The sequence below is a fragment of the Nyctibius grandis genome, chromosome 3, assembly GCF_013368605.1.
Source record: "Nyctibius grandis isolate bNycGra1 chromosome 3, bNycGra1.pri, whole genome shotgun sequence".
NCBI lineage: Eukaryota > Metazoa > Chordata > Aves > Nyctibiiformes > Nyctibiidae > Nyctibius > Nyctibius grandis.
The window spans coordinates 2,559,638-2,575,194 of record NC_090660.1 but is presented as its reverse complement, the minus strand read 5'-3'; the positions used below and the strand labels follow the sequence as shown (position 1 = coordinate 2,575,194).

Sequence of the window (15,557 nt, the reverse complement as noted above, 5' to 3'; positions counted from 1 at the left end):
GTTTTTTGTTTTCTTGTGGGGTTTTTCTAAAAATCAGTGTTTAGGTGGGTTCAGTATGCCTCACTCCTAATACCATCGTTCAAAGTCCTTATTGGTCAGAGAGAGGCATTAGTTCTGTTATTTTTCTTCTATTTGATGGTGGTCAGTTTAGATAATTACACTAATGAAAGGACCAATATAAATCTAATGTCCAGTTCTGCCCGTGCACTTAGGTACATTGTGAAATCTCTACAGCTCGGGGAATTAGCTGTAATATTGCAAGTAATGGAAAAAACACGGGTGGTACGAGAGGTGGTGAGTGGAGTGTAGGAACGCTCAGCTGTATTTGTATATACAAATACAGGCTGGGTGGAGAGTGGATTGAGAGCAGCCCTGAGGAGAAGGACTTGGGGGTGATGGTTGACAAGAAGCTCAACATGAGCCGGCAGTGCGAGCTTGCAGCCCAGAAGGCCAACCGTATCCTGGGCTGCATCCCCAGCAGCGTGGCCAGCGGGTTGAGGGAGGTGATTCTGCCCCTCTACTCTGCTCTGGTGAGACCCCATCTGGAGTATTATGTCCAGCTCTGTGGCCCCCAACATAAGAAGGACATGGAGCTGTTGGAGCGAGTCCAGAGGAGGGCCACGAAGATGCTCAGAGGGCTGGAGCACCTCTGCTATGAACACAGGCTGAGAGAGTTGGGGCTGTTCAGCCTGGAGAAGAGAAGGCTCCAGGGAGACCTTCTAGCAGCCTTCCAGTACCTGAAGGGGACCTACAGGAAAGCAGGAGAGGGACTTTTTACAAGGGCAAGTAGTGACAGGACAAGGGGGAATGGTTTTAAACTGAGAGAGGGGAGATTTAGATTAGATTTTAGGAAGAAATTCTTTCCTGTGAGGGTGGTGAGACACTGGCCCAGGTTGCCCAGAGAAGCTGTGGCTGCCCCCTCCCTGGCAGTGTTCAAGGCCAGGTTGGATGAGGCTCTGAGCAACCTGGTCTAGTGGAAGGTCTCCCTGCCCATGGCAGGGGGTTGGAACTAGATGATCTTTAAGGTCCCTTCCAACCCAAACCATTCTATGATTCTATGATAAGTGTGGCAATGAGACTGTCCGTGGCTGTACCAGGCTGACACTAGAATCCCATGGGATGTCTCACCACATTTCCCGGTGTTCCCTCTCCCGCAAAGAGGGTTCAGGGAGTTATGGCAAGGTTTCTCTCCTTAGTGTGATGCCAGGTAGGATCTGGCACGGGTAGGTCAGGTTCTGCATGGAAGTCATTCTGCGCTTTGGCAGATGAGTTTTCTCTAGAAACAGTGTAACTGCTTTAGAGTTACGCTTGCTTTTTTGTATCAATTTTGGAGCTAAGATTAAACAACTGAGTTGACTGCTACATAGTTTCTTTATTTTTTATAAAAGTTCTCAGGATCTTTAATAGATGGTTTCCATAGGAAGAGGATGAAAAAATGGGAAAGGAAAAGATTTTCAAACAATAGAAGCAGCTCGCAGGATTCAGAAGGGGAAAAGGGGACAAAGAAGAGGGACGTAGCCTGGGGGCTCTCGGAATCAGACCATTGCACTCAGACAATCCAGTATCATGTTTTGATTTATTAAATGGAAACTGTTTAACATTATGCTGTCTTCTGAAGACAGGCTTAACTATTCTTAGATGGGATTTAGCTTGTGCCACTTGTGCTACTGTGGGGAATATTGTGCAACTTTAGCTGAAAAGTTCACTAGTTCTGACAAATTGATCTTAAAATTCAGTGGCTTTTCTGCTCTGCAATCCTAGCTGCAAATCCCATACAACATAATTTAATGAAAATGCATAGGCTTTTTTCTTATCTAGCAGAGTGAAAACTGTGTAGTTTGTTACACCTCAGAGTACTTATGAATGTGAACAGCAGAAATGATGGAATAAAGTGATTTGGAAAAGGTTTTTCTTACACATAGGTGCAAGTGGACCAGTAGTAGGCCTGAGACAGCATCTACAATGCTGAATTTGCCCCAGAGATTGAGTTTATGTTGATGTTTCCCTGAAGTCTTGTACTTCTCCAAATTAATTTTCCTTTCAGGGATGGAAGTAGTGTCCAGCACCTTCTATAAGAGTTCATCTTTCTGTCTCATTTTTTTGCTCCCTCAGCCCTGACCCAGCATGGGCTGTCGTTGTCTGTGAAACTTCTTATCCCAGTTCCTCAGGTTTAGTTTCTTAAATGTATAGTTTTTTTGAGCAACCTTTAAATTGACATTAGAAATTGTCAGTGGCATTTGGCTATAGTCCTAATGTGAAGATGATGGATCAATTGCACTGTAAGAATTAATTCTGTCTGCTATGAATACGCTCTTCTCTCCCTGTGCCTTGTATTTTTTTCCCCTATACTTTCTTCTGAGATTAGGGACAGAAAAATGATTACATCTTACCACAGTACATGTGTTAACGACGCTGTAATTCTACTTCAGTGATGTCCAGCTGCCCAGAAACATACAAATATAGTTCACTTCATTGAAAAACTGCTGTTCAAAATCAGAATTCATTAATGAATTTCTAGGGATTTTCAAAATTAATGTTTTTAGAAACATGTCCAGGACACTTTGCTTTTTTCTTAGCTGTAATTTTTCTATAAACTATGCATGCATATGCTTCCTTTCCAATTTTATCTGAATATGGACTTGCCATTTAAGAGGCTGTTTCTAATTTATTTATACATATTTGACTTGATGCACTATGTGTATCCCACTGACTGTTGCACATTATTACTAGAAGAACTACTTCTTGCTATAATTTGACATAAGCAAACGTGCATTTTTTAATTTTCTATTTGTTATTTGGTGCCTTGAACATTAAATTGTCATCTATGTTGTGCCCCAGATAGGAGCTTGAAACTAGTGCAAGAGGAGAGTGTTCTTCTAAGTCCCATTTGTTTGCAGCTTAATGACCTGAGTGTGCTTAAGTTATGCTGTTTTAAAAAGAAGTATTCATCTTGTGAAGTATTATTTTTCTGACCATTTTAATCCAACAGGTAACAATGATGGTCAATATTGACAAATTGAAGAGATTGGATTTGTTTATTCAATGGGTATATATTTCTCTCAGGTCTTATATCCTTGTTTGTGGTGTCTTCTGGGGGCTGTATTTCAGTTGTATGAAAGAAAGATGGGAATTTTGGGTTTTTTGGTGTTTTTTTTTGTGTTATTGTTGTTTTTAATCTAATTATATATGATTTCCATATAGATCTGCTTTTGATGAGCAGGGCTTATCTGGCAATTTAATTTTAGTTAAGAAAGCTTTTTTTAAGCCTGAGTAATTTGTTATTCTCCAGGAAACTAGAATAAGAAGGGCTGTGGTTGACGCAGTGTTAGAGTAAGTAAACATAATCTGTGTTTTATTTTTATGGGATGTACTACTTCAGTATTGTCAACTGAGCTTTCATTTATCTTTTGAATTCATTGGTACTTTTTCCATGTCTTTTGACTGAACCTTAACTGAGGTGGTTTGTTGTTCTGTATTACTTACAAATTGAGATTCTCTTTCTGTTGTTTAATGATACTTATTCTAGGTCTAATTTATTTCCAGTTAATGGGATGTTTTTCCATGCTTTTGCTTTGCTTAGTTTAGCATATAATACAGTGCATTTTCTGTACTTCATAATGCTTTTATGCTGTCCTCTAATCAGTATCGTGGTGCTCTTTGAATCACTGATGCTGTAACATGAATGGTCCAGGATTTTTAAAAAATTATTTCATTTTTCATCTCTTTCTCTTGTAACCACTGGTGTTGTGGCACATGAGACACAGGTGGATTCTACTTGCTGCCTTGAGGCATGGAAGCAGAGCAACTGTGATGCTTTCCTCTAGATTTACCTCCCCCTGCTCTCTGTCCTCCCCCTCTGTCTAGTCAGTGCTTCGGGCATTATGTGAAACTTATTTATACGCTTTACCTTTTTTTCTTCAAAGGATTCTTCCCATGATTTGGGTTGAAAATTCTGCTGTGTTGATTCGTTTTCATTCTAAATCTAAAAACCCAATAATTTTTCTTACAAAATATGATTTAATGTCTTGCATAAAAATGAGTGTCAGACTCTCATAAACTATTACCTTTTGTTCAGTGTAAATGTATTCAGTGTAAATGAAGGTGTAGTATTGAGAATAAATAGGTTCTATATTGATTCCTCCTCCTGATATCATAAAGTATGACAGAACTCAAGTCCAGCCTGTACAAACCTGCTGAAAATAGAGCTGACCCTACAGCAGCAAAGACCTTTCAATAACTGTAAGGAGGACTGTGGTGTGGGGGTTGAGGTGTGGTTGAGGTGTTGGAGCGAGTCCAGAGGAGGGCGACCAAGCTGGTGAAGGGTCTGGAGGGTCTGACCTATGAGGAATGGCTGAGGGAGCTGGGGGTGTTTAGCCTGGACAAGAGGAGGCTCAGAGGTGACCTTAGTGCAGTCTACAACTACCTGAAGGGAGGTTGTAGTGAAGTGGGAGTCGGCCTCTTCTCCCAGGCAACTAGTGTTAGGACAAGAGGACACAGCCTCAAGCTTCGCCAGGGGAAGTTCAGGTTGGACATTAGGAAGCATTTCTTCTCAGAAAGGGTCATTAGACATTGGAAGTGGCTGCCCAGGGAGGTGGTGGAGTCACCATCTCTGGATGTGTTTAAGAAAATCCTGGACATGGCACTTAGTGCCACGGTCTAGTTGACATGGTGGTGTCAGGGCAGTGGTTGGACTCGATGATTCCAGAGGTCTCTTCCAACCTGATTGATTCTGTGAATTGTTTCCATTCAAATTGATTATGCTTTTTTGAGAATGTGCTAACCTTGGGCAACTGGGCATTTCAGCCTTTCAGTCCGTGATGGCTATTGTGACTGCTGTTTTGAGCTATTCAGTGAAACACTGTAGACTGTTACAACACAACTCTTGAGAGGAAGCCAGTCTTCAGCGTAGTGGTTTTGTTTCAGGATGCCGTCAAAATAGTCGTTGCCAGCATAGTCACAGCGTACAGTCCTTGGTTTTGAAAAATGCTGAGCAGATGGGCATATTCTTGCAATACAACTTCATTGCCAGCAGTCCTGTAACATAAAAAAGAAGCACTTGATACTAGGAGGGTGATCAGTAAAAGTGGAATTAGTGTCCTGTTCGCAGTCAGCTGGACAGTTTGGCTTTCTGTAGAATACTTGAGAAAAGAGCACGGTCTCTTATTCGGGCTGTTTCAAAGCTCTTTATGTCTGAATTTCTAGAACTTTTTGACACCTGAGTGGCTGGGTAGGAGGACTGTGCTTGGGGTACCTCTCTACACTTGAAATCAACTCCAGAAGCCTATTCTAATAGTTGGTATCTTACTGAAGAGGAGCACTCCTGAGGAGGGAAGGGTTTGTCTGCCATGAACATAGCTGTCCAGAAGTTAATTTACAAGACTGCTTGCAAGGATTTCAATGTGTATCTTTGCAGTGAGAATTGTGATTTTTTTTTTTCCCTTTCACCCCTTTAAATCCATTAGGTACCTTTCTCTATAGAGGCATTAAAAGTGCTTAAAGCAAATGTGAATGGTCCCACTGATTTGTAATTAAAATTACTGTTTTCTGGTGTCTACCACTTAAGTATATTTTCTTTTTTTTTCTTGTTGGAATGGGATGGTATTGAGTGTCTGATTGAAAGGAATTAAAGGAATTAGATATGAAAGGTGTTAAAGGAATGTCTCTGTCCTACCTGACTTCACTCTAACTTCCTCTGTAAGCAGCAGTGTCAGCTTTGGTGGTATTAACGTGACATTGTCTCTTGTAGGATAATCATGGGTCAAACCGGAAAAAAGTCTGAGAAGGGACCAATTTGTTGGCGAAAACGTGTGAAATCAGAATATATGAGACTGAGGCAGCTCAAGAGGTTCCGCCGTGCAGATGAAGTAAAGGTATGTCATCTTTTGGTTCTATTGCTTAAAAAATGATATAAAAATTTATTTTCTGAAGTATGAGTTGTACTGCAGTTAAGACCTGCAATAACAATTTCATTAAATACTTTGTTAACATACTGAAAACTTGCCTTGACACTGTGATCTTATAAACAGGTATGATACGTTTATATATGATTCAATCAGGCATGCTAAGTATCAGAAGAGACTGTGGAGAGCAAGTATGGCAGCTTCTTTGGCCACATACTCATTCTAATTCCATTTAGAATTTAATTCCATGCTAAACCTCTGAGTCTCTAAACATGAGAACATGGTTTGAGTCAAGGAAAGGGGTAATGAACCATATTGAGCCTCACTGACATTTAAACAAGATTTGGGGGGTTGAGTTTTGAGCACTTTTTATTAATCCTGTCTGTTTTTTTAAATTTTTTTTTTATTAAATATTATAATGCCATAAGATGCTAGCAGGTGAATTTAGAGCCTTTGATTTATTTGTGATGTTTACAATTGTGATTAATTTTTAGAGTATGTTTAATTCTAATCGTCAGAAGATACTGGAAAGAACTGAAATCTTAAACCAAGAGTGGAAACAACGTAGGATACAGCCTGTTCACATCATGACTTCTGTGAGCTCATTGCGCGGGACCAGGGAGGTTGGTTAACATGTGTTGTGGTAATTCCACTTACAAGGTTGTTACCACATTTTTGTTTTATTCCTGGAAAGTTGGCTGTTCTTTATTTTTTTTTCCAGCATGACATGACTGGCAACTAAATATTTTTCGTACGAGTCTCTTGAATTTATTTATTGTTTACTTTGATCATATGACTTCTGGAAAGCAATAAATACGTAGCAGGCGACCTAGCTTTGAATGACACACAAAAGTGAAACTTCTTTATTTCTAATAATACCTGGATCACACCTCAGCATCCTTTAATCAGACAGTTTTGTCTCACTGATACTGGGAGTTTAATCTTGCTCCTATTGGAGTTTACCCCCAGTGATACAAATGAGTAGTTTGGTTCTTACCAAGTTAAAGCACGTGAAAGCTGTGAACAAACAAAACTTGACAAAGCCTTCTTTATATTAATTAAAGTAATTTAACCACAGAGGTTCTAAAAGGAGTTACTTGAGTTGATGCGCCAGTGTTGCACAAGCAGACTGGATGCTAAATTTGTGAAAACACTTCCATGACTGTGATGCAATTTGAGCATCTAAACTGGCTTTCGTGTTGGTAGCTCGAATGGTTTAAGCCTACTCCAACTTTCTGTATTCAGCCCAGATTAATTTATCTTCTTTCTCCGTTGCTCTTTAGGCACTTCTCCAAACTAAGCCAGTTTGAATATGTTTCATGTGTATTAATCTGAAAAGCTAACTCTTTTCAGTAGGATGAGAATGAAAAGACTTCCCTGTGAATAGGTTAAAAAAAACCAAACACACTTTCTCTTCAAGGAAATTTGTCAGATTTTCCTTTTCCTAAAATTTTAATGGGGAACTGGGAGCATGTGTGTCACAGAAGTGCATTTGTGTGCATGCATGTTCAAATGCAAACAGGCAAGGACCTTTGCCTGGGTGTTTTCTTTTAAACATGATTGAATATGCAATTGCTCTGTACGTATTCTATGGCACTGTAGGATCAGAACTTCTGATAATAATTGACATAGGTACACTTCCAATTTTCACTTTTATTTTTGTTAGTAAAAGATCATTCCTCACCATTCCTCTTTCTTTTTTCTTCCTTTTTTTTTTTTAGCTTGATTCACTATTCTTTTATGTTAATTTCCTGCCTGAATTGATTTCCTGCCTGAATTGATAGAGCACGCTAATTACTGCATTCAAATCCAGTCTCTGTCTCATGAATCAGAACTCTAATGCTTGATTTAAGATTGCCATAATTTATAGTGAGAGAAGCAAGACAAAGAAATGGTGGGGGCTTTAAAAGATCACTCTAGAGTCTTTTTTTCTTAATAAGCTGAATTTCTTCAGAGATGCATAGGACACTGGCTAGAAGTTTAGTGACATGATGGAAAGGTTGTGAGAGCCTTCTTGTGTTTGGTGAAGACTGCAGGGCATGGCTGGTGACATTCTCCAATGGCTAGTCCAGCCAGCATCAACCAGAGACCAGGACATGTCCTAGGCTAACCTAATAAACATTAAGCTGAGTTCTGTGCCAAAACAGTGTGGCAACATAGCTGAGACCTGGTAGCAAAGAGTGAGTCATTTTGACATAGCTCATTTGTCAGCTTGAGACTTCCAGTTCTAAAGATAAAAGTAATTATTTTTTTACTTTTGTATTTTTCTTTAAAAACACACGAAAAATACGCTAGGTGGCTGCTAGCTAGAATATTAAACATTAACCTGAAATGGGAATAAAGCACTAGCATAGGATGGTGTCTTGAGTATTGATATACACAGCAGAAATCTAATTTCATTTGCTGCAGATTAAAAAGAAAATAAATAAATCTGGCTTGTGTCATTCTGACGGGGTACTGTCTCTGTATGCTGTTTGTTACATTACTTTGTGTATTTCTTTAGAAATGTGAAGCTCTGTTCATCTTTCCCTTCTGGAAAGGAGAAAGATCTTTTGTCTCCACTTCCTTTTTTCCTTTCAGGTAGCTATGATAGCTGTTCTAAACTTTGTTTCCCTACCTCCAACTCCTCTTTGTTGTACTTTCCCTAGCTTTTTATGTTCCTGTCAGCTTTTGTTTGTAACTTTTTTTTTCAGAGGTCTTCAAACTACTGTCCAAGTATTTGAGAAAAGTTGATCTGTGTCTGTTAACTGTGGAATAGATGCAAGAATAACCTAGAGGTTGTCTGTATTTCTATGGCATGTTTATCTTTTGAAGGCTACATAAACCTCTGAATCTCAAAAAAAGAAAAGTCCTGTAGATGAAAAACTCATTGACATGTTCAGAGTTGCATATTAAGAGTTAATTTTCATTTTTCTGTTGTAAACAGTAACACAATCAAAGGCTTGAGGATAGGATAAAGATACACAGACAATAACGGGGAAACAGGGCATGAATTAACAAGACATATGGAGGATTTATTTCCATAAGATGTCTTGCTGGCATTAAAGTTTTGGGTTTTTAAATATAAATAATGCATGATTTCTGCAGCGCATTGATCTGAAGCCAGGGAAATTCAGTTGCCTCTCTGATGGCTTGAGTAAACACTCTAATTTCAGTGTAGCAGCAACAGGTACTAAATCTGTTTTGAGACACCAAACATAATTTGTATTGTAGATTGAATTGTCTGAGTAAAATACTATCACAGCCACTTATATGAAGTGGAAAAAACCCATCTATTAGCAAAGGTATTGACATAGAAATAATTCTTGCGTCTTTTTTCCTGCTAAACCCATTCCTACCATTATGCCCTAAAAATCTGATGCATTTTTCAAAGACTGATACGGCTAATTTTGACAAACACTTTGAATTTTGTACATTGTAGAATGTTCTATGATTTTTTTTTTCTTTTTGTTTCTGATGTTGCTATATAAGTGTAATTTCAACCTCTTATTTCAGTGCTCTGTTACCAGTGACATAGATTTTCCAAAACAAGTCATCCCACTGAAGACTCTAAATGCTGTTGCTTCTGTGCCTATAATGTATTCTTGGTCTCCCCTTCAACAGAATTTTATGGTAAGTTTAAAAAAGTGCTAGGAAGAGAAATGTATGGAGGAAAGGGAGGGGTTAATTTTAGAAATAAACCAGCAAAAATCTGTTGCCAGTTACCCTCCCTGTCTTTTTGGTATTGGTAATAAGGCAGTAATAATCAGAAATAGGCTCCCCCAAATAAAATGAAAAAAAAGAGTAACTTTGATTGCAAACTAATCCTCAGTGAATCTCAGTATCTCTAAAACCTTGCTATAAAGAGACCCTAAGTTAATTTAATTCAGGTGACTAATTGTCTTATATGGCATTTAACAAATTATTACCAATCTTTGTCACATCATTTTGTATATGATCACCTTTGCTGACTGGTTATTATGATAATAATCGTAGCAAAGTGATTTAAATAACCAGTTTTATCAGTATATGTGCAGAGTTCTTCCACACATTTTTCTACTTGCTTTCAATTCATCAGTGTTTGGATATTTTGCACTGCTGCAGAATCATGATCAGCAGGAAAGTTTACGTTTATTTTCTTAACAATAGAAGGTTCTTCTGTAGTATTGGAAGATACAGCTGAGTATCAGGGTCTGTAAGTTCTACTGATAAAACATGGGCATAGTAATGCATTTAGTCTATACACAGACAAAAAAAAATAACAGTGGAGTTCAGATTAAATTGTGAGACATGTTGCTGTGTTTGCTGTTCAGACAACTTGAATTTAGAGTCTTTTTGTATCATATTTTCTTATCTCTGGCAAAGCAATGAAGGGGTGGTTTCCATTGCACATTACTGTGGAAGAGAGCCAAAGAAGGGAGAATGAACTTGTGCAAAAAATTGTTGAACAAGGATGAGGGGTTTGGTTTATTTATCTAGTTAATGGTAAATGTACTGAAGCAGTGAAGCCAGTTAGTTAACTGTGATAGCTAAACACTTGTAGGTTGTGAAGATAGCAATGCAGAAATGATCAATTGAAAAGGCAATTTTAAATTGTTTGCGTATAACTGTTGTTACTAGGTAGAGGATGAAACTGTTTTACATAACATTCCATACATGGGAGATGAAGTGCTTGACCAGGATGGTACCTTTATTGAAGAACTGATCAAGAACTATGATGGGAAAGTGCATGGAGACAGAGGTGAGCCCAAACACTCAGGTATACTAATCCCTCCTTCCTACATAAATAATTCCTGTCAGTGTTGCTTGTTAAATCCTGATGCTTGATTGTTACAGTAGTATCTCTAGAATCCCTACATTGTGTAAACGTTGGATATAACAGTAGTAGTACGGAGAAATTAAACACACTGACTTTCTCCCTAGACCATACAGTGATTCATCATAATGCCTAGGTGCAACCTGGAGAAGTTCTCGGTCTTAAATTTTGTGCTCAGAGCTTTGGAATGTAGTAGTGTAATGTCCCTATGTGGGTTTTTTTTTTCCTTTAAGAAAATTGTTAGCTATTTAAGAACCTCCTTTCTTCAAGTCAGCTTGTAGAGCAAAGTTGTATCCTTCTGTTGGTACACTATACACATGTATTCTTAGGTGTAGTTTACCTCTTATTCTGTGTGGGAGCGATGTCATCTCTCTCTTAATTTGCTAAAGTCTCAGTGGAGTAGCAACCTTTTACTTGCTCTATGTGCCCACTCAGAACTGGCTTATACAAGCCTGAACTTTACAGTTGTAAAGGTTTCTCTGACAACTCTGCTTCCCCCTTCACAGAAACATTACCCACCCCACCCTCCAAATGGGGTATTGTTTCTTAAAATTGATTATATTCCTGTTAATGCTGGAGTGACTGTACATTTTTGAGTACATTGTGTGCCACTCATGAAGGTTAAGCCTGCAATTCAATAATAAATGCTACTCAGTCCTACACCAGTCTTGTTATATCCTCAGGATAGCTGGTGCCTTTATATTTCATGAGGAACATGAAATGTTTCATGGCATTTTGCCTTTGGATATTTTTACAGATTTACTGATAGCTGACATCCTTGTCAGAGAACTGATTATGTCAAAATGGTGACATTACTAGTAAATGTCTTCTATTATTGATTTAATTTATTATTAAACGAGTCTAGCTTTAAAATTAATCTCGTTTCACCCTCTTGAGTCTCAAGTTTATGATGGCAATTACTCTTATTATGGGTCCTTCAAAACTATATATTGAAAGTAGAAAGATGGTTTTTTAGTCTCCCAATAACTAGTATTCTTGTGTGACTGTAATTAAATGTCAATGCTGTGGGAACCTGCAATCCAGAGACATTCCCATGTAGGAGTCAGAATTGTAAACTAACTCTGTAATTGCACTTTTGGGAGAGAAATTCATACTAACCTGTGTGTGTATTTTAAGAGTTCTGTTTAAAACACCCAAAGTACCTGCCTGTTTGTCTACATAGGATTAAAACTTAGTTTCCTTCAAGTTATAGTTTGACATTTAACCCCAGTCCAGGTTCAAAAAGATGGTGACAAGCACTACAGTTCCCACACAGTTCACGGTTATTTTTTGAAAAATAACAGCAGTCTCTGTCAACACTAACTACAATTTTCCTCTCTGCAGAAATGCATTATTGTTTATCTGTGCTGCCCTCTGAATTTCCCAGCAGAATATAAGCTAATAAGCAGATATATGCAGCATTGTATCCTTCAGTTTTCTCTTGAATTTTTTGTATATAACTATTATTTTATCACTTTGCCAGTGGGGTCTATAGTGGGGAAGTGAATACTATGGAACTACCAACAAAAAATCTCTCTGGAGATTCCCCAGCTGTCCAAGAATGGCTTCATAGGCTGTTTGCATGCATTTCCAGGCTGGCTTAAGCCAACCAGAATTGGGATTCTGGCATAAAATCTCTTAAATAGTCTAGCTAGTAAGTACATTTTTTGTCTTCCAAGGAAGAGAGATTTATTTATGTGTATTGGTGTGAAGCACAGGGAGTTGGGAAAAGAAAAGTTTCAACAAGTTGCCTTCTCCCCTTCCCAGTTGTCAGTCTAAGAAATAAATACTGAATATTTTTAACTCTTCTCAGTTCATCCATTGAAGCTAAGAGGGGAAAAAATACAAAATTATTTTTTGTAAATTACAGCATTTAATTCAAGTGTAGGGAGGATTAAAAATACTTCACATACACCTTGTGCTTTTCTGTTCACTCCCAATTTTGCTGAATTTCAGAATGTGGATTTATCAATGATGAAATATTTGTTGAGCTGGTCAATGCACTTGGTCAATATAGTGATGATGAAGATGATGATGATGGAGATGACAATCCTGACGAAAGAGATGACAAGCAAAAAGATCGGGAAGGTAACAGGATGGGTATGTCTGTCTGCAGACTTCAAAAATTAAAACCAAAAACCTCTGTTCTTTAATCACTTGGTAAATTTGTTCAAACCCTTTTACTTGATAGTATTCATGTCTAAAGTAGCATCATTTTCTTCATCATTTCCTTTGCCATTCAGTTCAAGAGTTGTACAGAGACTGCTACGGAAGGCACTTTTGCTGATTTTTGTTTATCTGCATGCTGAGACAGTCAAATGCACGAAAAATCAGTCAAATATCTGTCTAATAAATGCTTTGACACCCCTCAGAAAATGAAATATCATTTTTTTTCTAAAGTAGGCAGAGTTCTGAATTGCCATCTCCATCTGCTGGTGAAATAATGATTTCTCCAAATGTTATTAGTAGAGTTCTCTCAGCAGGAAAGATCACTTAATGCAGTTTAAGTTGTCTGTAATTTAGAAATAAAAACCTTTGCTTCTTTTTTTTAATTAGGATTTTGGCAAAGTCCCCCCTTCTCTGAACACCTCGTTGAAGCAGCAAAGGAGCAGAAATATAACTTTTTTGTTTTCCAAATTTTTTGCTTCTTTGACAGAGAAAGAAAGCCACCCACCTCGAAGATTTCCTTCTGACAAGATATTTGAAGCCATTTCCTCAATGTTTCCGGACAAGGGTACAGCAGAAGAATTGAAAGAGAAGTAAGAATTTCTTAGGACATATTGCTGTGTTGCTTTATGAAATAAAGATTCCTTAACTTTGTTAAATATTCGTTGATTAGGAATGGTCCCCCTTGCAGCTATGTTCTGTGGCAGTTGTGTAATTTCTGCAAGTGATACTTGAAGGGAATTGGCTGTTCCCACCAGAGGTGTTTATGAGCCTTCCTTTCAAACTATTGAAAAGTGGGTGCTTGCATGTGTTTAATAATCTATATTACTTTTTGCAGTGGTAAAATAAAAGCTTCTGTTAAAAAACAAGTCGTCTTTTTGGAGTTAGTGAGTAATACCGAGTAATATATGAGGAGTTGATGGTCCAGAAAATAAATGCATTCTTTCCTAGCCAATTTTATATTTGTGTTAATGAGTATGGAATTAATAACTTGTCACATCCCTGATAGATTGACCTTTCTAGCTGGCACATATTTCTTTAATTTATTTTTTTTTTTAATTTGTCACTGAAAATGCAGAGTGGTACTGGAATCAAAAATTACTTTTTTTTTAAATTATACTAAAGAAATAACTCCTATTTCTTTTCTTTAAGATACAAAGAACTTACTGAGCAGCAGCTTCCCGGCGCTCTTCCTCCTGAATGCACACCAAACATAGATGGACCAAATGCTAAATCTGTTCAAAGGGAGCAAAGCCTGCACTCTTTTCACACACTCTTCTGTAGACGCTGTTTTAAATATGATTGCTTCTTACATCGTAAGTACAATTAGAGTGCGCTTGTATATTATTTTTTGCAAATGAGGGAACTTAAAACTACTGTAAGATGCAATACAGAAGGAAGGACAGAGAAGAAAATGTAAAGACACTAATATTGCTAAAGTTTACGAAACCAACTTGTCCATGTTGACATCATTTTGCAGTGAAAACTATACTTCAAAAAATTGAATACACCTGTTTGGGGTAGTTTGTTGTCCTTTTTGCATTTAGGAGTTCATATAGAATTCCTGGCTTGGACCAACCTGTAATGTTACTTCTCTTTTTATAGTCTTCAAGAAAACAACATTGTTTTCTACTACTGTTTCTGTTACACTTTCTCAGTTTGTGCATGGAGAATGGAATATATTTCTCCATAAAAATACCTGGTTATTCCTCAGACTTGCTTCATTTTCCAGCAGGGAGAATGAATATGCATGAACAGTTTTGTCTTTTATTCTCTCAGGTTACTTTCTAGCCACTTGTACTTGGTGATTTGAAGAAGAATTGTTTCAGACAGTTGAGTTTTAGACACTGTGATATCCTTTCCACTGGATTGCATTCATGTTGCCCCGTTCTTTTGGGGGAAGGATTTAACAAGGCCGTTAGCAATGATGTTAGTTTCCTTTTAAATAAGAGAGAATCTGAAGTGCTACTTGAGACAATTCTTTCTCTGAGAACAGAGTCAAATGTAAAGGGGAACCTAACAGTCAAATACAAAGTGCTTTCAACTTGTAGTTGAATACTATGATGCCCTATTTCAAATTAATTTTCTCTTTTGACTTGACTGTTCATTTGCACATTGTTCCACTGTGAGTGTGCATGCATGTTCATTTGGAAATCTTTGTGCTTTGTCAGCAGCTCCCCATCCAGCACGCGTGCAAACTGCCTGTATTTACACTTCACACGGAAGGCTTTACACAGTGCTGCTGCTTTTTAGTATCCCTTAGTTGCCTTTCAGCTTGAGGAGGAACTGGAGTTGTTCTCAGACGGTGGAGGTGGGGGAAGCTTTTCCTGTGCCTGGTTTCTTTAGTATTTGTGGCTTTTGGAGTTAGGTCTGTTAGTTTCACTTTCTCCTTGCATTCTGTTCGCAGGCCTTGCTTGAAAACACAAAGAGAGAAGCTCTTACCTCTGAATGATGTTGGAGAACAATAGGTTTCTGGAGGTATAGCTGCTGCCTTGTCCAGCCAGCTTCACACGGTGTGTTCTGTGAAGCTTTAGGTTTCGGTTAAAAGTATCTTAGTTGCCTGGGTGACTCATTCCAAGAAGTGCTGTGTGCAGCCTTAGTCTGTAGGACAGGGAAGTGAAGCTGTGTGCTACCTCTTGGCAAACCCATTTGTCTGGCAGTGGTTTTATGAGTTCTTGACACTCTCAATAGTCTAG

The 15,557-nt window shown here is 38.1% G+C and overlaps 1 protein-coding gene across 3 annotated transcripts in view; it reads left to right on the top strand.

The window, feature by feature from the left end:
• The window catches only part of EZH2 (enhancer of zeste 2 polycomb repressive complex 2 subunit), a 50,876-nt gene that overhangs the window by 16,482 nt on the left and 18,837 nt on the right, over window positions 1–15,557 (top strand). The window contains exons 3-9 of one of the 3 annotated variants that reach the window (XM_068395948.1): window positions 5,747–5,870; window positions 6,395–6,496; window positions 9,396–9,512; window positions 10,500–10,620; window positions 12,652–12,795; window positions 13,352–13,454; window positions 14,014–14,177. In XM_068395948.1, coding sequence (XP_068252049.1) covers window positions 5,747–5,870; window positions 6,395–6,496; window positions 9,396–9,512; window positions 10,500–10,620; window positions 12,652–12,795; window positions 13,352–13,454; window positions 14,014–14,177 — 875 coding nt within the window. Of the gene's footprint in view, window positions 1–5,746; window positions 5,871–6,394; window positions 6,524–9,395; window positions 9,513–10,499; window positions 10,621–12,651; window positions 12,796–13,351; window positions 13,455–14,013; window positions 14,178–15,557 lie in introns of all 3 variants that reach the window. The other 2 variants (XM_068395947.1, XM_068395946.1) reach the window with 2 other exon arrangements.